The sequence below is a fragment of the Gobio gobio genome (genome assembly GCF_949357685.1).
Source record: "Gobio gobio genome assembly, chromosome: 22".
NCBI classification, from domain to species: Eukaryota; Metazoa; Chordata; class Actinopteri; order Cypriniformes; family Gobionidae; genus Gobio; species Gobio gobio.
In genome coordinates this window covers 11,563,079-11,586,485 of record NC_137118.1, presented here as the reverse complement: position 1 = coordinate 11,586,485, position 23,407 = coordinate 11,563,079, and the positions used below count along the sequence as shown (strand labels likewise).

Genomic DNA, 23,407 nt, shown 5'->3' with positions numbered 1-23,407 from the left:
AAGTGGGTAGGAGTTGGGTTAGCTGCTCCAAAATATAAAAGTAACCTTTAAATATTAATAAAATCATGTCTGCTTTTACAAATACAAAGAATAAAATGTGTCTTGATCTGACGCATTGGGTAAACAACTGAAATGAATGGAGCACCCTGCGCATCGATATAGTGACGCCTAGGGGTGCCTTTAGCGTCTTCGTTGTGACGCGGAAGGCACTTGACCATGCTTCGGATTTTGACGCCTTGGGAGTGAGAATGGGTTGGGAATTTGTTGATTCGTCGCTTTGTTTGTATTCCCCAAATTATGCTGAAAATTACATTCAAAGCGACTTACAAATGAGAGCAATAGAAGCAACTAAAACAGTCAAGGGCAACAATATGCAAGTGCTGTAACAAGTCTCAGTTAATCTAGCACAGAACACAGGACAGAACAAAAAAAAAAAATTTTTTTTTTTTTATAAATAGACAAACAGAAAATGAATAGAATGATCAGTGCTATTCTTGATTGGTCAGGTGCTGCTGGAAAATCAGTCGTTATTACAAAAATATCTAAAGTGTGGGCATTAAAAAAAAAGATTCTGAATAATAAGGTGTTATTTATGTTATTTATTGATCAATATCAAGGCCCCTCAATATCGAGTGCTCCCGCCTAATCAATCACACGCCCCGGAACTTTTTGTGAAATAAACAGTTATCGAAATGTAGAAATTAAAGTTAAAGCTCCAATCTCCTCCCGATGTTCCCGAAAAAAGTCCATTGGTGCCTCAGGGACTATTTCGCTCAGAGAAGCTGTCAATCACAGCTGTCAATCATAACGTCACACCCCCATTTTTATAGCATCAAATAACTAACTATAACCAAACCTATTTAAAGACCAAACACTTGAACTTACATCAGCATGATAAAAACTGACTAAAATAACATAAACCATCTTTGGAAAACATTTATTTGAAGTGTAATTTGATTGTTTAGTTTGTCTATGTCCCATTGCATTTCATGGAGAGGGCGGGATTATGACATATACTGGGACCAGCCACCTGCAGGCGATTTAAAACGCTTTTGCTTCACTTTTCAGGACTCATGTGGCACGCTTGGTTGCACAGATAACATTTCAGGAGCATATGCGACCAAAATGGTCACAATTTTGAGCCTTGCTATGACACATGGTATCCGGAGATAAAGCTGCAGTAATTATGAAAAAGTAATTGGATGTTGTTGCTTGAAGTGAACTGCACTGCTCTTAAGGGTTCTGCTTTTGCAACTGTGATCATGTGATATCCTGTTAAGATGATAAAAAGGAACTTTTTATTTTTTTTTCTTTCCTCATGAAGTTCATTATAAAGGAAACATATGTGACCCTGGACCACAAAAACAGTCATAAGTTGCACAGGTATATTTGTGACAATAGCCAAGGATACATTGTATGGGTCAAAATTATTATATATTTAAATGACAAAAGTCATTAGGATATTAAGTAAAGATGATGACACATTGGCTAATTTACATGACGTAAACCTTTTTTTTTGGTCAACTAATTGTATAGAGTATTATCAACTAATTTGTTTGTTATACAAAGACTAAAACTGTAGTGGAATACATCACATGTTCTTGACCACAGTGGTGCCTTCAAAAAGCAAAAGCTCAAAAGCAGAAGTGTAGAGGGGTGCAGTTCACTTGAAGAAACAACAACTAATATTCTCACATTTAACTCCAGGAGAGCGAATATGTCTTATGTTGGCAATATGAACATTCCCGGGAAACATGGGGTGGACAGAGTTGATGATGAAGAAGATTATATCTATGCTAATGCTGATCCTATAAACAGTTCTAATGTCGGGGCAGAAACGGAGAACTCAGACACCAAGAGCCACCAAACACCTCAACAGGTACTGAGACTCATTTTATTTTATCACACACATTTGAGTAAGACGGGTAATTAACATCTTCATATATGTGGTGTTCAGGACGTGATTCTGTGAGGAACAAAAGCTCCAGAGCAGCTGGAGTGTGTTTGGTGACTGCAGTCATAGTGCTGGTAACCAAGATCATCAACCTCTCAGAAGAGAGAGACCAGCTACTTGCCAAGATCACCAACCTCACAAAAGAGAGAGATGGATTATCATCAAATAACCAGGGCTTGATTAATCAAAAGGACCAGTTAAAACTGTCTGAAATGGGTAATCAGTTTGGGTAATCGATTTATTTTTAAAAGACACATATAGAATTTATTTAGGAGCAGCTGGTTAAATATAAGTTTGGTAGATCAGTGGGATGAAAATAAAGTGCTAATAGTGAAATTGTTTGTTTACAGATGGATGGGTTTAGTATCAACCAAGTTTTTACTTCATTTCCTCTGAGAAGAAAAGCTGGACTGAGAGCAGAAGATACTGTACAGAAAGAGGAGCATATCTGATCATCATAAACAACACAAAGGAACAAGTGAGTGAAAAAAAGAGTGGAGGAAAAAAGAGGGAAAAAGAGAGAAAGTTTGTGCATGTACAGTATATGTGACAGTGATCCATCAGAGAGTTTGTTATGTATTGTTGCACCGTGTGTATGTCTGTTCAGCAGTGAAGAAATGAAATAATACATGTCTGATTCATTCTACTAGGAGATTGTTAACATGATTTCTGGTGATGCTGCAGCCTGGATTGATCTGACTGACAGTGATGTGGAGGGCACATGGAAATGGGTTGATGGCAGCACACTGACCTCTGGGTGAGAAATCACTGAACTGAAATATTATTATTTAAAGGTCCTGTTCTTCGTGATCCCATTTTTCAAACTTTAGTTAGTGTGTAATGTTGCTGTTAGAGCATAAATAATACCTGTAAAATTATAAAGCTCAAAGTTCAATGCCAAGCGAGATATTTTATTTAACAGAAGTTCCCTTTCAAAGCCTACAGCGAACGGCCGGTTTGTACTACATCCCTGTACTCCCTGCTTTAATGACGTCAGTAGAACAGTTTGTTGACTAACCTCTGCCCACAAGAATATGCAAAAAAGGGGGCGTGATCTTGTTGCTCTCCCACGTGGAGAAGAGGAAGTGTTGATTTCGGTTGCGTTTGTAGTGTGTTTGTCGCCATGTCGTCCAGACGCTGTTATTTTCATCCCAGAGTCAAATCACCTTTGTTTGGCCTTCAGGGACGCTGTACTTAGAGATCATTGAGCGAATGCATCTCCCCGTTATGGTAAGAGGCGTGACCTTTCCAGGCAACGTGTGCTAAGCTGTGGTCGAATCACAACACGGGAACCGCTGGCACAATCAGAACTCGTTACGTATTTCTGAAGGAGGGACTTCATAGAACAAGGAAATCATCAAGCCGTTTTTAGGACAGTTAAAACAGCGGTATACGGATAAGTAAATTGTGTGAAAAATACTGTGTTTTTTTACACGCGAAACATGAACACATGTTATATTGCACACTGTAAACACAATCAAAGCTTCAAAAAAACAGGAAAAACGGGACCTTTAATAAATGATTCTCACAGTCAGTATTATACAGAAAGCATCACTGAACATCTAATGCTGATCTATTGATGTAGGACATGGAGGTCAGGAGAGCCCAATGGACAAACATCAGAGAACTGTGTTCTAACTCATGCATCATGAAGCGTATAGATGGATTTGTGAGAAGTAGAACTGCACGATTAATTGTTAAAAGATCGCAATCTCGATTCAAACACCCACCCAATTTTATACCTAAATGACAAGGATTCCGCTATATGTCTATTACACCCGTTTCACATCATAAGCGTCAGCGGAATGTGAACAGCGCGTACCGTACGAGGGTCGGCCACCACGCTTCCAATGTGAACGCTCCGGTGCATGCACACTGGCGAGAAGCGATCGGAGCAGAATTAGCATTTTCAGATCATTCCTATAGAAGTTATCAGATCGTTCCTATCCAACTTCTATATTAATTAATTGAAAATGCTCGCTCTGCTCTGTGCCAGTGGGCACGCACTGTCATTCATTGATTTTAGGGATTATAATGAGTTCTATTGTCTTTTTTTTTTTTTTTGCTTAATATTGTGCCTGATGTAGAGTGTTAGAAAAGCAACTGTGTCAACTGTAAATTGTATAGTACTTAAAGGGATAGTTCACCCATAAATGAAAATTACCCCATGATTTACTCACCCTCAAGCCATCCTAGATGTATATGGCATTCTTCTTTCAGAAGAACACAATCTGAGTTATATTAAAAAAAATGTCCTGCCTCTTCCAAGCTTTATAATGTCAGTGAATTGCTGCCCAAAATTTGAAGGGGTTTTGTATGGGTAAACACTTTTGAGTGAACTATCCCTTTAAATGTACTTTTAAGCTTGTTTCTTCTACAAGTCCAACTGTAAATAATCATCTTATTAAATCATGGAGCGAAATAATTTGTCCCTACATTTTATTGTTGCATGTGTGCAGCTTCTCAACAGTTTTCTGCAGTTTTAATATGCATAGGGTAGACAGGCTACTCAACATTCATAATAAAACTGTTATATTTCAGATACCTCATTACCAGTGCCATACCAAACAATGAGCTCCAACACACATCGGTAACACGTTACAATTAGTTAACAGTAGTTAACTACATTAGTTAGCATGAACTAATAATGAACTGCACTTATAAAGCATTTACTTTTCTTTGTTAATGTTAATTTCAACATTTACTAATACATTATTAAAATCTTGTTAGCATTAGTTAATGCACTGTGAACTAACATGAACAAACCATGAAGAGCTGTATTTTTATTAACCAACGTTAACAAAGATGAACAAATACAGTAACAAGTACTGCTCATGGTTAGTTCATGTTAGTTAATACATTAACTTATGTTAACAAATGAGACCTTATTGTAAAGTGTTAGCCACACATCAGATTGCTGCAGCCCCGCACTATGAACAACAGACTGATGTTAACACTATAGGTTAACATCTGAATCTGGCTAATATTCACTTCACTTCAAATTTCCTATGATTTTGTTTGAGGACACAGTAGAAATTTAGGGAATGTAGCTAATATTAGTAGATAATATAATATATAGCTAATATTGCACTTTACAACAGTATCAGTCTGCTCTTAACCAATGGCTGCCTGAGCATGTAAATATGCTGTGGTACAGTAAATATGTCTTATGTGAGAAACTGTCTCTTAGCATCAGAAACCACTTCCTCTAAAATGTTACTTCCTGTCAAAAGTTACCCTTAAAGATGCAATCTTTTTAATTCATTATGAATTAAATAAATTTATTATTAAATTTATGTCTAAATATTATACACTCTAAAAAAAAGAGGCTCTATATGGCACCAAAAATGGTTCTTGGCTCGTAATCATAGGGGAACTTTTTTTAGTGCTATATAGCACCAATTTTGGTGCTTCAGTGGTTCTTCAGAGGTGCTATATAGCACCTTAGTCAAAGAACCGGTGAAGAACCTCTGAAGAACCGCTGAAGAACCACTGAAGCACCAAAATTGGTGCTATATAGCACTAAAAATGTTCCCCTATGATTACGAGCTAAGAACCATTTTTGGTGCCATATTGAAGCTTTTTTTTTTTAGTGTACAGAAATTAAAAGTCATTTTACAAATCAAGTACACTCAACATGAGATAAAGACTCATATATGTATTTTTATTATATAGTCTGTAGCTTCCTCAGGCACAAACGGCCTGACTGACGTGTAAATGCTCTTTGTATCTTTGCAACTTTGTTTCCTGGTTGACTTCAATGAGGCTCACAAAATAAAGATATTCTGAAATTTTCAATTCAAATTTTATTTGTAAAAAAAGATTTCCACTGCCGCTAAAGAACGCAACACACTCGTCTCGCTGACATCCTGTAGAATTCAACCATTCAGTTGACGACTCGAGATAAGTGTGCCATATGCATCAGAGAGTCACGCATTCCCTCACTCATTTTCATTCATTCCTTCAAGTGGACTGTATTAGTGGAGTAATGAGAATAGTGAATGAGGGTATAGGTCGCGATTTCGAACACAGCATCTGTGTTTTAGTTCTGTGACCTAGTTTTCAGTTTGTTGCTATGGTTGCTCATTGTTTTGGTTGTGTTACACCTGGGGCACGTTCAACGCTCAAACCGGTGCGCAACGTTTTGCTACGGTTTCCGGTTGAACGTCATGTTTCCTGGAAACGGTGCGCACCGGTGTGCAACGGGTTTGAGATGCGTTTTTTCTCGTTTGGTGGGTGTGTCAAATATGTCAGTCCAATCAGCAGCAACATGTATATAAACCACGCGGTATTAAAGAGATAGCTCACACAATGGGTCCAAGTGAAGATGTTTACAAATGTGTCCGCTGCAGCTCAGTATACACAACAATTGAAGATATTAGAAGACATGATTGTCGTAAGAGTTTATATATATATATATATATATATATATATATATATATATATATATATATATATATATATATATATAATCAACATGATGATGTATTTATTTATATATTTAGCTTCATTGCAAGGCAAGTTTATTTATATACCAAATTTCATATATGGTAATTGCTTGATATAAAGTGAGAAAGAAAATACAAGCTATTAAAAAGTAAGAACTAGAAATAAAATGATTTAAATTAGAATTGATTACCAGGAGATTAAAAAGTTAAATAAATGTGATTGGGGTGTTGTCATTTATTCTGGATGCCAAGGGAAGTGATTGCATGTATTTTGCAGTATTAAACACGTATTTATATCGATTTTATCAGGATCCGAAAATTCCTCAAAAAGAACACAAAGAATGGCCTTCTCGGCTGCCATAGTTACAACTCTTGCGTCAACAGAACAGGGTGTTCAACGCAGCACCGTTTCCGTTTAAAAAACGTTTTGCAACGTTTTGTCGGGGCTGAACGCAGCCCTGCTGTTAATTTAGTTTAATATACACAGTGATTACACAGGTTCCTAGTTCCTAAAAGTGTTCTGAAAAAAATCATAAATTTGGTGGCCTTGTTCACCATAACAAATACAACTATTTCTCAACTAATATGTTTGTTATACAAATATTGTTACTGTAGTAAAGGAGTACATTTATAAAAGAGCAATGTTTCAGAAAATGAGTACAGGAAGAGTTATTTGTCAATAGTCAGCTAGCACTTTCTAGCACCTAGCACATCACATGTTCGTCACTGCAGTGGTCTAAGAGTAAAAGCTCAAAAGCAGAAGTTCAGAGCAGTGCAGTGCACTTAAGGAAACAACTTAAATATTCTCACATTTAACTCCAGGAGAGTGAATATGTCTTTGTATGGCAATATGAACATTCCTGAGAAACATGGGACGGACAGAGTTGAAGAAGAAGAAGAAGAAGAAGAAGAGAATATCTATGTTAATGCTGATTCTATAAACACTTTTAACGTCAGGACAGAAACGGAGAACTCAGACACCAAGAGCCACCAAACACCTCAACACACAGGTAATGAGACTCATTTTATTTTATCACACACTTTTGAGTAAGACGAGTATTTAACATCTTTATATTTGTGGTGTTAAGGAAGTGATAGTGTGAGGAACAGAAGCTCCAGAGCCGCTGCAGTTTGTTTGGTGCTGCTGTGTGTTCTTCTGATGACTGCAGTCGTAGTGCTGGTAACCAAGATCATCAACCTTACTGAGGAGAGAGACCAGCTACTAACCAGGAACATGCAACTATCATCAAATAACAGTGATCTGATTAAACAAAGAGACCAGTTAAAGCACGGGAAAAATGAACTGTCGAAAATGGGTAATCATGAACTACAAACTAAAAAGACCACGTTTTGTTTTGCAGAATACATGTAGGATTTATTTTAGGAGCAGCTGGTTAAAAATAAGTTTGGTAGACCAGTGGGATGAAAATAAAGTGCTAGTATCTGAAATTGTTTGTTTACAGATGGACGGGTTTTTTATGAATCGAGTTTTTACTTCATTTCCTCTGAGAAGAAGAACTGGAATGAGAGCAGAAGATACTGTACAGAGAGAGGAGCAGATCTGATCATCATAAAAAACACAAAGGAACAAGTGAGTGAAACTCATTTTAACTAACAGAACTGTTATTATAGCCTCATTATGTTAAGCCCGCCCACCGACTCTATACACAATGGCCCTCATTTATCAATCTTGCGTAGAAACGGGCGTATATATTGGCGTAAGATTATGCTTACACTCCTCTCACCGCCTGATTTATGAAGCTGTGCGCACCTCTGAAATCCAGGCGTACGCAATACCTGCCTTTGATAAATGCCGCGGCTGAAAATGATCGTCATTACAATAACACGCCCCTATATATTCAAGTCTCTGCCTCCCCCACGCCCTCATTTTACGCCATGGACACTCGGAAGACGGCAAAGAAGCGAAACTTCTCTGACGTGGAGATCGAGACCATCACCAGGGAAGTGGAAAAAAAACAAAATTGTTTTATTTGGGAGTTTAAAGAGTGGGATTAAAGGCGCCCACAAAAAGGTGTACGGTGGAAATCCAGTTCAAATAGCTGTTTGGATGAGAAATTACCACAATTCATTATTTTACAGCACGTGTTTTGAAATAATTAGCAATTAGCATAATTTCGTATCACGTCACATGTATTGGGGTGTACAATAGTGATGATGATGTGATGTGGAGTACCATTCATTCACATTAATAACTGCATGACAATTTGTAAGATTCTTATTATTATTATGATTTGTATTATTAATGACGCTTATTGTTATTTAGAAGAAGAATGTCGTTATTATTATTATTTATTTTATTATTATTTAAAAGAAGAAGAATGTCATTTTTATTATTTTGTCAGTCTGAATTATTTTCAGTCTCAGTCCGTGCGCAGCTGTCGGGCCTAACCAACGTCAGGTAAAGCGCACAGGCTCGCAACTGGAGGAATACATATGCCTACAAATCAAATGCTTTGGTAAAGTCACACAAATTAAACATTGAAGTCCATGTTGCACAAAAATAAACACTGAAGTTTATAATTACTATATCCATATTCGCACGGGATTAGTAGCCTATTATGTGGGGAGCTCTGGTGATTTGTAATAATCGCAGAGAATGTCTGTGATCTTAATCCCGTGCGAATCGGCCATGTCTGTAATAATGTATTCCCCCACAAATTACCTACCATATTTCGCCAAACACAGAGGTCCTGTGATAATATAGTCCCGTGCGAATCGGCATCTCTGTGATTTGGGCGGGATTAGGCGGATCGTATATCATTTTTGCAAGGTTTTTGTGTCCTGTGCGCATTTCTATCTTTCATGAAGAATGGAGCTAGGCTGCATATAATGCGCACACGTTATGACTTCCCGTGCGGCCGCGCGGATTATACTTTCACTTTAGAATGATCACCAATTTGGGAGTAAATTGATTGAATTGTGTGTTTAATATTATTCTTAATGAAAAACACAAAAACAGAACAGTACAATGACAACTCGCTTAAATGGGCACTTTTACATTTAGCTTTGAAACTGAATCCGTCGTATATTGTTATATTGCTCAGTTACGTTTTTAATTGCTTCTGTTCTCTAACTGAACAAAATTATTTGTATTACTATAAAACAATCAAAATTATATCGATACGACTGTTTATAATTTCATACAGCTATATCTATAATGAAAAAAACATTTTCAAGTCTTTACATCATATCTGGGAGATAAGTCAGTAAATTAGAGTAAAATCACAACTTATCCCGTGCGAATGCGCCACGCAAAACTCAGATGTGGGGGAGTAATTTCTAAATCACACCCCAGATAATAGCCTACTTATCCCGTGTGAATAGGGCTTTAGTTGTTGTTGTTGTTTTTTTACAGTGGGTCATAATATAGCATATCTTTGTCTGTGCGTTTTGTGGTGTTAGGAATTGTTTTTCTGCATTTTCGCACTAACTCAAAACGTGCGTACACCACCTCCTGAGCTGGCGTAGGATTTGAGCGTGCCGTACACCAACGTCCATATTGATAAATCTCAAAGTCACCGTGGTTTTGGGTGTACGCCAGGTGTACGCTGGAAATTTGGTGTACACACTTTTGATAAATGAGGGCCAATGTGATTGGCCTGACCAGAGGTCGTTTTTTCCAGCTCGCAAGCCAACGGAGAGTTGCTAGACGTCCTGGCTGCAAATTATATTTGCTGTCGCTAGGGTGCGTCTAGATTTCTAGGCTACTGTTATTATGGTTTAATGTGATATTGTTTCATGAAAAGGGTCCATTGTTGTAAGGTTTTTTTTTTTCAGGATTTTATTCAGATTTTATCTTCTACTGAAGTCTGGATTGGTCTGACTGACCGTGATGTGGAGGGCACATGGAAATGGGTTGATGGCAGCACACTGACCAATGGGTGAGAAATCACTGAATATAACTGATTATTATCTAATAAATGATTCTCACAATCAGTCTCATATCACACAGAAAGCATCACTGAACACCTAACGCTGATCTGTACTTTCAGGTTCTGGGCGCCTACAGAGCCTAATAGTAACAGGGGCGAGGAAGACTGTGCTTTGACTAATTCATTAGGATGGGCTGATTATCCATGCACTGATCATTTTCAAAGTATCTGTGAGAAGAACATTTTAAATTAAGAATTGCAACTGTCTGAAAACAGTGAGAGTAAAATGTTTTATAATGCCAACCAAAGCAAAAGTTCTAGATAAAGGAATTATTCAGAAGAAAGACACTCAGAAAGCTGTGTCTGAGTTCAAATAAAGATGCTGTATATCTAGGTGTGGCTCATGGGATTATTAATAAGGTATTTCCTAGTTCAGTAGTTAAGTATACTTGTTTACAAAGTAGGAAAAATAAAGTTGAGATGAAATTAGATGATGTGTAAAGACAAAAAAAAGGCAAATATTACATGAACAATCTCTTCCAGTCCATATTTAATTTTGCCAAATATTGTATGTTACTTGATGTGCTAGCTATGAAATTAGCATTCCTTTTTCAGAAAAATTGTAATTCAGAACAATCCGAAATATTTTCAGTGTTATAAATAACACATCTGGATCAATTACCAAATGTTCTGCTCCGTACACTCTGCTGGAATCGGGACAGAAATGAAGGAACAGTCAGAAAAAATAAAATAAATAAATCCAATAAAACATCCTCATATAAATGTGAATGATGACATAGCTTAGCAGAGAGCAGTATATTGAGATGTTTATGATGAGCTGACTGTTGACTACTGAGAAGGGTGTTAATGAACTTCCATCTGTTGTGCATTATGCAAAACGGTTGTCATGGCACTATAAAATCAGACAACTTCCTGTAGATGCTTGTTTTAACTGGGAAAAAAAGACTGACAAATTGAAGAAAATGACCAATTGAAAATGGCTGAGCATTCATACAAGGATATTTCACCAAAAGTAACACTTTTGTCATCATTTATTTGAAACTTCTAATATTTTTTGGTGAGCTGTTCCTTTAAGCTGAAGCTAAAACAAACTCTCCTCTCATCTCACGACTTCCTTTAGCTATGAAGGCCTTTTAAAGAGGCTCTCCCAAATTGAGACATACTAAATTATAATTTGAAGGTCATTAGAATGAAGAAAATGAAGAAAGAATTTTTTTTTTATGTGACTTGGCCTTTAACCAACCTACAGACAGCTGGTGTCTCATAGCAACTGCAGGTGATACTATGGGCCCTATTTTAACGTTCTGAGTGCATGGTCTGAAACGCATGGCGGAGGTGCACTTAGGGTCCGAATCCACTTTTGCTAGTTTAGCGACAGGCGCATGGTCTAAAAGGGCTGTACCTAGTCTCTTAATGAGTCATGGGTGTGTTTTGGGTGTAACGTGCAATAAACCAATCAGAGTCTCATCTCCCATTCCCTTTAAAAGGCATTTGCGCTTGCACCATGGCAGATTCGCTATTTACATGGCGGAATTTGCGAGCAGAAAGACTAAACGCTTCTCCAGAAAGGAATCCTTTTATTTTTAATATTTAAAAATGTTTGTGTGCTGCTGTGTGTGTAATCAGCAGAGTGTATGCGCACTGTGCACCCGCCTATAGGCGCATATTATGTGCCCTTTAAATAACACAAAAAATATTGACTTTAGACCAGGTTTTTGTTGGTCAATGGCGCAGTCGTTTTCAGTTGCCTCAAAATAGCAACGCGGCAACAATGCGCCTGAACACACCTCGTTTTCAGACAAGCACACCCATGAGCAAACAGATGGGCGCAAGTGAATTTGCTATTTAAACAACGTGGCGCTGGACGTGAAAATGATAACTACGTCGGGCTGAAACTAGCAACGCATTGTGCTGGGTGTATGCTAGGGCCCTATGTTTCTTACATTATAAATCTGTTATGAGGTCTTAAGCTTTAAGTTCTGGAAACAAAGACAGATGTAGAGTATCCGAATCAATTTCAGGTGACTGTTTACAAAACTTTTTAACACCTTCCCGCCAGCATTTTTGATAATTTGCACAAATATTTCATGGCCCACAAAAAAATTTGCTGTATGAATATCTGACAATGCAATGTATCAGAAGAAAGATTGTCTGCTTTTAAACAAACAAACAAACAATCAAACAACTTTGTTCTAGCTTCATTAATTCTTTTTTATCAACACTTGAATGTGGGTAAAAAAGCAACATTATGAGTAAAAAGCTTTAAAAATCACGTTTTTGTCAAAGACTACATCCAGATCGGATTCAGAGATAAAAACATAGATGGAGTAGATTGAATAAATCAACACCGCCAAAGCTTGCACAGTCCTATAGTTCGTCCTAGGTTGCCCCCTACCGTATAACAGTGAAAATACGGAAAGTCGGAAAATTCCATCAATGGCAGGGAAGCGTTGTCTCACAAATGACAGAAATTTCCATCAATGGCGGGGAAAGAATGAATAAATGTATGCATTAAAAACACCTGAAGAAAGCCTGCAGTCACCAGAACAGGTTTGTGTGTGTTTATTGTGTGTGACATAAAATAATAAAAAATGTGCTCATAATATCACTGAAACCCTTTGAAACTCATCTAGTCTACTCATCTGGGAAATATGCAGTGAACACACACATTCAATGTCAATACCCAATCAAGTCTAAAGGTAATAGAAACCAGGCACGAGAATTCGGGACCATGTAAATGCCCTCTGAGGCCCTCACCTCTCTGCTTCATCGATTTACAACCTTTTCCAGGCCTTTAGCAACATTTATTGATTTCCCACTTTGATACAATTATTGGGTATTTGTCCTGTACTTGAACTGAGAGACATTCAGGAGAGAAGTGTTCATGGATGTGTTTTGGGACAAAAGACATTTAGAATTTAGAAGTGGCACTAAAAATGGAGGTGAAATTAATAAACCAAAAACTTCTGAGCTTTACTCATTGTCTAAAAAGTGCTGGGTTAAAAACAACCCAAGTTGGGTTGAAAATGGACTAACCCAGCAATTGGGTTGTTTTAAGCAAACATTTAACCCAACTGCTGGGTTATAACAATCCAATCGGTGGGTTAAAACAACCCAATTGCTGGGTTAGTCAATTTCAAGCCAACTTGGGTTGTTTTTAACCCAGCATTTTTTAGAGTGCATGATTATTAATTACATTTTATGACACTCAGCCACTAGTACTGACCGAATCACTAAAAGTAACACGTTGGTACGTATGTGCATGCTAGCCATAGTATCATTACTGCTTATATAGCCATGGTGAAAAAAAGAACAAAATTATTTAAATAATATAAAAAAAAACCTTACTTTAAAATCTGCTATTAAATATTTGCTTCCAAGATGTTCTAGGAAAAAAAATGAAAAATACATTAAAATTAATTAAAAAATATACTTTGCTTCATTGTTCCTATAAAATGTAGGCCCAAATAAATAAACAAACAAACAAATACATAATTGAAACATTATATTTCATGCTTCAAAAACGTCCTGAAAAAAAAAATAAGGGTCAATAAATACAATAAATACAAATGAAAGATTTTTTAAAACATAAAATTAAATACAATTATATTTTGTTTCCAAAACTTTAATTACTAAAAAATAATCATATTATTTAAAAAAAAAAAATTGCTGCATCAGAAACAAACAAATATATTAATTGATTGATTAATTAAATAAATAAAGTACAATTTATTTTTGCCTCAGCTTTAGTGTTAAATTGTCACCGGTGCTAGTCAAAATCTGAACTGCTGGCCTGTTCAGGGCTGGAAAAAAAAAACGATATTGTGATTGTCGAGCTCTGACAAGGTCACAGCAATCAGCATGTACGTTCCTCCAGCATTCTGTGTAATCGTCTTAACCTGAAACAATTTCCGACAATAACATGCGACCATAAGCCAACACTATTAGAGATAATGAGACATTTATTCAAATGTGATTGCATGACTCTCCAACCTAATCTAGGTTAAACACAAACATGCATTAAAAGGCCCTGCAGTGGCTTTGTTTGAACGAGATTGTGACTATGGTGACAGAGTGTGTTGGGTTAATTACGGCCGTCGTCCACTATTAGCGGTGACGAGGCCACATTCCACCGGTCTGTTCTGATAACTTTTGCCCGTCTGCGTAATGAATTGCAATTCAGTGCGGAGAGGAAGCCGTGTATCAAAAACAATTAGACTCGATCACACTGACTCATAATCACCCTAATTATCTGTATTTGCATCCTGATTAAATATTTATCTGCTATGATAAGATGCCACACTGTATTTATTTGAGACGGACTGCAGCGTGCGCTTTAAGACGGATGGAAGGCGGCTAGATAAAGAGACAAATGAAGGAATATCAGGAAGGATACAATGACCCCGCAAGTCCGGGGCAGTTTTCCGAGGCCTCTCGAGCCAAAGTTGACAATTACTGACAACTAAATCGCAGCCTGACAACAGGAAATCCTCTTACCAGATCATTCCGCGTAACACCTCATGATTTGAGACGGCCCGGTCACTTTGTGTCATTCAGTAACTGTCAAGTTCAGACCAAGCAGCCAGGAAATTGCTAGGAGAAAACAGGCATGGACAGAACGCTCAAAGAGCTGATTCCATCAGAAAGAGGAGAGGTAGATGGATTCTATGGAAAGAAGCGGGAGAGAGACACGCACATAAACAGCAGCATGTGTGTGAGACAGACAGAGTGAGAGAAACAGGAAACGCCTCTCAACTCTGTGATTTAACGGTCCGGAGAGCCGTGCCCGGTGGCAGACGGGGAAACAGTTGGCATGCCTCTCATTACGGTGTCACGCTAGTGTCCCTCTCTCTCGCTTTGCCACCTGTCCAGCATACCTAATGCCACCCTGGCACTCTGCCACCTCCATTGGCTGACATCATCAAAGCGAGCGAAGGTGGGGCATCACCCCAGACTGGCAGCAAAGAGATAGGAAGTTGTCTACTGCCATATGTTTTTGCCCTTCCAAACCACAGGTCATTACTGCCACTTTTTTTGTGTGTGTTTAATTATTTAAGTTTAATTAACCTGTCTATGTGGTCCCTTATGGGCCAAGAGCTTGATCCTGACAGAAGCCGAGGGTCTTTAGAAGTGCTAAGCGTTTGTGAGATCACAGAAAAGCAGTCTGTAATCACATCATCTTCACAGAATGCTCAACACCATGTCTGACAAAACTGTTGGATGGCATCAAACCCCAACAGCTTGACATGGAGACAGTACCTTCTTCACAACGTGCCATTAATGGTGGGAATCGAGAACCAAATGATTTTCATGACATACTGTACAGCGCATGATTCGCATGCAGTCTTACGAGCAGTTCTTTTATAGTGAATCAAAAAGCATGACAAGTCTGTTTCCCAGGTTAACGACTCTTATGAGCGATTCTTTTTAGTGAATCAAAAACATATAGGACGCCTGATTCTTATTAGCACTTGCTCTTAGTGAATCAATAATAATAATAAAGCTTGGCCTGTGAAGTCTGATTCCTGAGCTAATGACTCTTACAAATGGTTATTTTAAGTGAATCTTGAACACACAGAACATGAAGTCTGATTCTCAAGCTAATTGGATGATTCTTTTTTCAGTGAATCAAAAGCATACAGCAAGTCTGATTCCAGAGTAAAAAGTGGCTTACAAATGGCTCTTTTTTAGGGAATCGTAAACATTCAGAACAACCAGTGAAGTTTGGAAAGAGTTGACTCTTTTTAGTGAATCAAAAACATGCCTACAGGAAGTCTGACTCCTTAGCGAAAGACTATTATGAGCAGTTCTTTTTAATAGCTAAATCAGAAACAGGTCTGATTCCCAAAGAGAGTTTTAGTCTGATTCCTGAATGAAAAGCGGTTGCTGTGAAGTGAAGGCTGATTCCTGAGCTAATGACTCTTATGAGCCGGTTCTTTTTAGAAAATCAAAACCATACAGGAAATCTGATTCAGGAGCGAATCATTCTAACAAATGGCTCTTTTTAGAGATATGATTGTGGAGCTAATGGCTCTCACTAGCCAATTTTAGTGATACAAAACACATACGGTGAAATCATATTCCCAAGCAAATGACTCTTACAAATGATCCATTCAGCATGAGCAGTTAAAGCTTCACTGTGTAAATTTGAGCAGCATCTAGTGGTGAGTTTGCAAATTGCAACCGCCCACCGCTCACCCCTCCCTTTCGAAGCACATAGAGAAGCTACATAGGACAAAGATGTCGTCCTCTGATACGGCAGAGAGTAGCTAGCTCTCTGTAGAGCAGTTTGTTCGTTTAGGGCTACTGTAGAAACATGGCGGCGCAAAATGGCGACTTCACTGTAAGGGGACCAATGGTGTATGTAGATAGAAATGGGTCATTCTAAGGTAATAAAAACATAACAGTTCATTATGTAAGGTCTTTATACACCACTGAAAACAGTTATGTATATTATATTTTATTTCTTTCATTATATTACACATTGCACCTTTAAGTCTGACTCCTAAGCAAATGAGCTTGACTGGTAACTATGTTTGTATTTGATTCAATAAAAAAGCAAATCGTAACATATGTTTTTGATTTGCTTTCAAGTGAATACACCACAACCAGTATTCCTGAACAAGTGACTTTTAAGTGATTTTTATTATTTCCTTCCTATGCAGAAAATATAATACATGGAAAAAACTAGATGCTGTCAAGAACGGACAAGATTCAGCCAGTCAACAGCAGGAGCTTGTAATCTAACACAAGCACAACCTTTTAATAACCTTCCCACAATCAATATGCACATTAGTACTCCTGTATAATTCAATACGAATATAATTCAATACGCTCCTTGCGCTAAAAAGCCTCCTTGGCTATATTAAGAACAATATGAAACCACATCATACATTTCAGTTCTTAAATTTCACCCTCCATGGACATGAACATCCAAGCGTCCATGTAATTAGAAACAGTTTTTTTTTACTTTCTGCCATGACCTTTTTCGACGGCCCTGTAAACAAATCAACAAGCATTCCCTCCCCTCCGCAATTCCCTAGCAGCAAGGCCCCATGGGTAATGTAGTCCATACTTGTAATACTGAAGAGCCTGTCTTCTCAGGTGTACATTTTTTTTCCCATTCTCTACAATATTCTGTAAGGCGACGCTGTCCTAAATGCAATTACTGTACACAGCAGAGCGGAGCGGAGAGTGTCCGCGGGGATCGCTGGTAAACAGGATGCAGTCAGGGGGTGCGGGAGTTCTGCTGCTACCTAATTTAATTGGCGCGGCTACTCAGCTAGCCCCAGGTGACCGCTACACGGAATCTTTATAAAGAATACGTTTAAATCACCCTAGGCTATACTGATGCATCTTTTTTTTCCTCAAGATCCCTTCGTGCTGACATTTTTCTATTTTTTTTATTGCTTTCGCTCTGTCCCAGGGAGGAACTGTTGTTGGCATGATGAGTTTATAAGGAAGATATTAAAAGTGTAAACAGTGATGGTACCGCAGAGATGAAAAATAAAGAAGAGAAATGGTTTGCACGGAAGAGAGAAACCATGACATAGAAAGAGAGGATGGTAATCAAATACAAAAGCCTGCTGTTGTTTCATAGTTGTACGGTGCACATGAAAAATGATTGTCCATACAAAGTTTTCTTTACTTTTTTAGCTTCAAAATCTATATGAAGGAGAATTTAAGTGTTAATAACTCAAAATGATCAAGTATACAATTGAAGCTGTGTGGAATAGCCATATACCCTTGCTTGAGAAGATTTAAGTTTGTATACACAAAGCCTGGGACTGTATGGGGACAAACTGTATGATAGCTGCTATTGAGATTTTTGTATAGGTTTAAGCACTTTAGAGAATATCTGATGTTGTTTTATTGCTGTCAGGTTTCGTGTGATTAGAGGTTCCCTTTAGCAAACTTGTTACCTGAATTCAAGCCATTTCTCAAAATACAAAAACAAACATCCTACAAGCGCAGTTTCAGTCAGGTCCACTTAAGTCAAAAACACCATAGACAAACTTTGAGTCAACTTTTTATTGGCATATTTTTCCATGAAAAGCCAAGACAGGGAACAGCAGCAGCTTCTGGGGACAACCTCCCATTTTTTTTAAACTGGGAGGGCAGCGAAATCCCCCATTTAGAACAGAGTATGCATCAATGACAACAGAATGACATTGATTAAGTTAAACACAGTTTAAGGAGGAGCTGGGGAGGAGGTGGGTTGTAAAGCAGCGTGCAGTGGAAGCAGCAAGCAGGCAGACTGAACTGAAGCTGCGCTTAAGGCATCCCGTTTGAGAGTTGCCAATTGAGTGAATAGGAATCGGATCAGCTGATATGGCGGAGTTGGAATTTTTCCTGTTAGCGGAGCTTGACTACGTGGCCTGCTTGAACTAACACATAATGCTTTATTTAAGTAACATATTTTGATTTAATGACAATAATAAACAAACAAACAAACTCCCTCTACCGTTCAAAAGTTTGGGGTCTGTAAGATTTAAAATAAAAATAATACTTTTATTTAACACAGACACTTTTTGGATTAAAAGTGACAGTAAAGACATATCACAAGGATCATGTGACACAGAAGAATGCTGGACATTCAGCTTTGCCATCACAAATTACATTTTAAAGAATAAATTGAATTAAATCAAGATGTTGGGTCTGGGAACACCATTGGCAGGGCTCAATACGAGGGGCGGGATAAACGATTGTCTTTCAAATTCCCTCTGCATGCAATAGGATAGCGCTACAACCAACCAGAGCAATGAAGAAGGTGAAGCGGAGCTAGTTGATAGATTAAACTTTCGCCGTATCCGGTCGGCAAAACTCCGAACACATCTTCCTTTTTCAAGAATGACTTCAGTGCCATTAACTCCAAATCTTCCACAGTCGCGGCCAAAGCCGATTCAAAAGAACGCTGTTCGCCAGCTTCTTTGTTTTCAAGTAGCACGCGGAACCGCCGCAACTCTGCCGTCATTATGTTAAGCCCGCCCACCGACTCTATACACGATGTGATTGGCCTGACTAGAGTTTGGTTTTTCAAGCTCGTAAGCCAATGTATATTTGCTGCCACTAGGGTGCGTCTAGATTTCTAGGCTAGTGGTCCCCTAAAAAGACCATTAAGATTTATCCAAGTAATAAGGAATATTTCACCCCTGATATTAAACATTGTATCAGGAGGAGAAAACAAGCTTTTAAGAATAATAATGTAATGGAATTGAGAGAAGTTCAAAAAGAACTGAGGAGAAAATTGAGGGAAGCGAGACAGCAGTATAACTTGCGTGTTAAGAGAAGCGGTTTCAACTAGTAATTCTAAAAAGTTGTGGGATGCTGTTAGAGGAATGATTCATCTAAATTCAAATAACAAAGAAATGCAGGTTATAAAATGAATTTGATAAAGCAAATTAATTTAATAACTTTTATAAATGATTTTATTTGGCTGTGAGTGGTAGTATCGATAAGTGTAGAGACCTGCTTATTTCAGTAATATGGGATTTCACCCAGGATAGGATTGAAGTGGACCCAAGTGCTGTCATTCGAATTTTTAAAGGGCTGCATACTAAAAAGTCTAGTGGGCAAGATGGAATCTCAGCTCTTTTACTTAAAACATTTGCTGATGAATTAACCCCAGCATGGAGTCCCTTATTTCAGTTATCAGTTGATATTGTCAATATTCCCAAATTGTGAAAAAAAGCAGTCATTATCCCTGTCCCAAAAAACATCCACCACAGGAAAATAATGACTTTAGACCAGTTGTGTTAACATCCATAGTGATGAAATCACTTGCACGTATTGTTATAGGGAAAGTGAGAGATAATTTTGCATAAATTTGATCCCTATCAACTTGCTTACAACGGAAACAGGAGTACAGAGGATGCTTTTAATATTATGACAGCTTATGTTAGATTGACATTTATGGATTTGAGTTCAGCGTTTAACAACATGCTCCCAGATATTTTGTTAAATAAGTTAAAACAGATGGAGGTAAACCCTTATATAATTAAATGGTATTATGCATTTCTTATCAGACGACAACAGCAGGTGAAAGTTAATTCAACTCTCTCTAATATAGAGGTTACAAATGTTGGAGTTCCTCAAGGCTGCGTAAGTTCCCCCCTTCTTTTTACATTGTATACAAATTATTTTAGGAATAAGTATACAAATAACTATATTAAACAATTTTCAGACGATACAGCCACACTCAGTTTGTTGAAAAAAAAAAATGATGTTGGTGTGTATAAATCAGAGATAGAAGGGGTTGTGAAGTGGTGTGAGGAACATAACTTGATGCTTAACGTAAAAAAATGATCTTTGACCCGAGGGTGATAGCCCAATTTTAGCTTATGAGGAAGAAGTTGAGCAGGTAACAACATATAAGTAGTTAGGCATCTACTTTGATTCTCAGCTAAAATGGGGTCATCAAGTGGAGTATGTTTGTACACGAGCTAGTCACTTTGTGCGAAGGCTTAGGCTTTATGGGGTGGAAAATAGTATCATGTTATTGTTTTATCAGCTATTGAATCTATAATATGTTATGGTTTTATGATATGGTTTGGTAATCTGTCTGTTAAACTTAGGTCACAACTTCAAAATGTGGTTAGAAGAGCTGGAAAAAGAATTGGTATGGTGCCCCCATTTTCTCTTCAGGAGATTTTTGAGAGGTCTGTAAAGAAGCAGATCCTTAAAATGATTGGTGACCCAAGCCATATTCTCCATAAGGAGTATGAGCTGATGCCCTCAGGCAGGAGATATAGGGTACTTGTAAGTTGAATAGGTACACATTTTCTGTATTTCAATTATCAATTAAATAATTGAATAAGAAGTGATTAATTGGGGGAGGGTAATGTGATAGGCAATGTGCAATGTTTAGTGTAATATTTAGTGCGGTGTAATGGGTGATGTATATGTGTTTATTTGTTGTTGTTTTTTTTAGATTGTTGTTGTATGCTTGCCCTGCTCTCTTGATTGTCTAAGATACATTTCTCCTGAGGGAGACAATAAAGCAGAAGTGAAGTTATTAAACGTAATTTCGGGAGGAGTACGCCCATCTAATCGTCCAATTAATACCAAGGTATAAAACCAGCAGCTTACCTCTTCCCGTTGTTAGTTCTTGCAGCATCCCTCCTCCTCCCCTGCTCCCCCTTTTTGTACAATATTGCCTGTTATAGGGGGGCAATCAGAGCTCGGGTATAATATCCTCTCCGAGCCCCTCTATAGCAGACAGCAAGCCAAATCTGTTTACCACTTTTTCACTAAGATTATATGGGCACACAAACTCGTGAATAATAAAAAAAATAAAATAGAAAACAGATATTTTACATTGTAATAATATTCCACAATATTGCAGTTTTCACTTTATTTTTGATCAAATAAATACAACGGTCTGTGTAAAGGCATTATAAAATATGTGTTCTGAGTTTGTCACACCATAGAAAAATGTGTTATTAACCACCCTGCTAAATTTGAATGATAAAAATAACACCAAGTAAATAAAATCAAATTCTTTAAAAAAATGAACTATTCTCTGCTTTCAAATGGATCTTTTCAGATATTGTGCAGATATTATATTGTGCAGATATTCAGATATTATTTTCAGATATTGTGCAGATTTTTCTGTTTACACGTGTGTAACAAATTCCGATCTGTGAGATGTGAGTAAAAAAAAAAAATTGGTGGGTAAATAAAACATTTGAAAGGTAATTGTGACTTTTTATCTCACAATTGTCAGTTTACATCTCGTAAGTTTACAATAAAAATAGCCATTGCGAGTTATAAAGTCAGAATTGCGAATTAGAAGTCAGAATTGTGAATTATATCTCACAATTCTGACTTCTTTTCTCAAAATTTTGAGATATAACCTTGCAATTGCAAGTTATAAAGTCAGAATTGCGAGTTATAAAGTCCAATTCTGAGGGGGGGAAAGAAGAGTTTATATCTCACAATTCCGACTTTATATCTTGCAATTGCGAGATAAACACGCAATTGCAACTTTATAATGCAATTCTGACTTAACTCAAAATTGCGACTTTATATGACAATTCTGAGAAAAAAAATCAAGTTTATTTTTTATTTTGTGGTGGAAACAAGTTTCCAGTCTAATTTTTATTTTATTTATTTTGTTATTTTTTTAATTCACCAAACTTTTGAATCATATACAGGTATTCTTATACTCAATCGTACACACACACACACACACACACACACACACACACACACACACACACACACACACACACACACACACACACACACACACACTAAACATTGGTTTGGTTCACATATATTTACACACACAAAGAGATTTGTGCACTTTTTACTATAAAATTTCTGAGATCCTAATGATTCATCTTCAGCAAGCAATGCAAGTCCTGCTCTTCAGATCACATTCACAGCTCTGGAGAAACCTTCATGCACATTTGATCAATTCTAGATGCCATTTGAGCACAAGAGCTGCTTGATTGTCATCAAAAAACATGTACATATGGAAAATGTTGTGATCAAATGTTAACGCTTTTCGTAATGCTTTTTTTTTTCAGAAATAAAGAAAAAAAGAAAGAAGGAAAGAGCTAGCTAGACCAATTAGTAGTGCCAAATGTGACCACTGAGAAAATCATATCCTCCAAACCACTGGCACCAACTCATTTCCTCATCCACCAAGTCACATTCTTCACCAAATACATGCATCAATTCATCACTCAAAACTCATTTGTTTAAATAAAAAAGTATTAATAATCTCACACGTACATTAATCTCCCTAACAATGAGATTCAAACCCTGGAAATAATAGTATTCCGAGCAGGCTCATTAGCTGATTCTCTGATACGTCGAAACGGAGCGCCGGATGATCCGTTCACGTCTCATCTCGAGGCAGTGTCGGCTGTCACACAGTCGTGAGCCCACACTCATCGCTGGAACATTCCAATTACCCCAACAACAAACACATCGCTCACATCGCCAACCTCCTCTAATTTGAGGTATTGCCAGATTAGCGCTTGACTTCTTGCCTTCCTTAAGTGGCATTGGTAAAACAGTTTAAAACCAGTATAGACACAAAACAGCCTCAGCAGATGAAGTGATGTTTCAGCAGGATAAAG

The 23,407-nt window shown here is 37.5% G+C and overlaps 2 protein-coding genes across 7 annotated transcripts in view; one reads left to right on the top strand and one right to left on the bottom strand.

Annotated features, from left to right (window-relative positions):
* Positions 1–23,407, bottom strand: part of cadm2a (cell adhesion molecule 2a) — a 633,556-nt gene that overhangs the window by 324,286 nt on the left and 285,863 nt on the right. The gene's annotated exons all lie outside the window — the stretch shown is intronic.
* On the top strand, positions 1,649–22,912 carry LOC307118235 (CD209 antigen-like protein C). 4 transcript variants are annotated; one of them, XM_079803784.1, is made up of 9 exons: positions 1,649–1,879; positions 1,958–2,170; positions 2,305–2,432; positions 2,605–2,711; positions 7,360–7,412; positions 7,491–7,718; positions 7,866–7,993; positions 10,201–10,304; positions 10,416–11,035. In XM_079803784.1, the coding sequence occupies exons 4-9, from the start codon at positions 2,617–2,619 to the stop codon at positions 10,546–10,548; spliced, it is 741 nt and encodes a 246-aa protein (XP_079659910.1). In that variant the 5' UTR covers positions 1,649–1,879; positions 1,958–2,170; positions 2,305–2,432; positions 2,605–2,616; the 3' UTR covers positions 10,549–11,035. The 4 variants fall into 4 exon arrangements, with proteins under 4 accessions (XP_079659910.1, XP_079659911.1, XP_079659909.1 ...); XM_079803785.1 differs by having other exon boundaries at positions 1,958–2,183; XM_079803783.1 differs by having other exon boundaries at positions 1,958–2,183; positions 7,225–7,412.

What these genes read in the sequence shown, in the direction of transcription:
- LOC307118235 (XM_079803783.1), top strand. Translation starts at nt 2,617, where the DNA reads ATGATTTCTGGTGATGCTGCAGCCTGGATTGATCTGACTGACAGTGAT. An exon ending in AAATGAACTGTCGAAAATGG is followed by an intron (nt 7,719 to 7,865) that starts GTAATCATGAAC and finishes GTTTGTTTACAG; the next exon opens with ATGGACGGGTTTTTTATGAA. An exon ending in TAAAAAACACAAAGGAACAA is followed by an intron (nt 7,994 to 10,200) that starts GTGAGTGAAACT and finishes TTTTTTTTTCAG; the next exon opens with GATTTTATTCAGATTTTATC.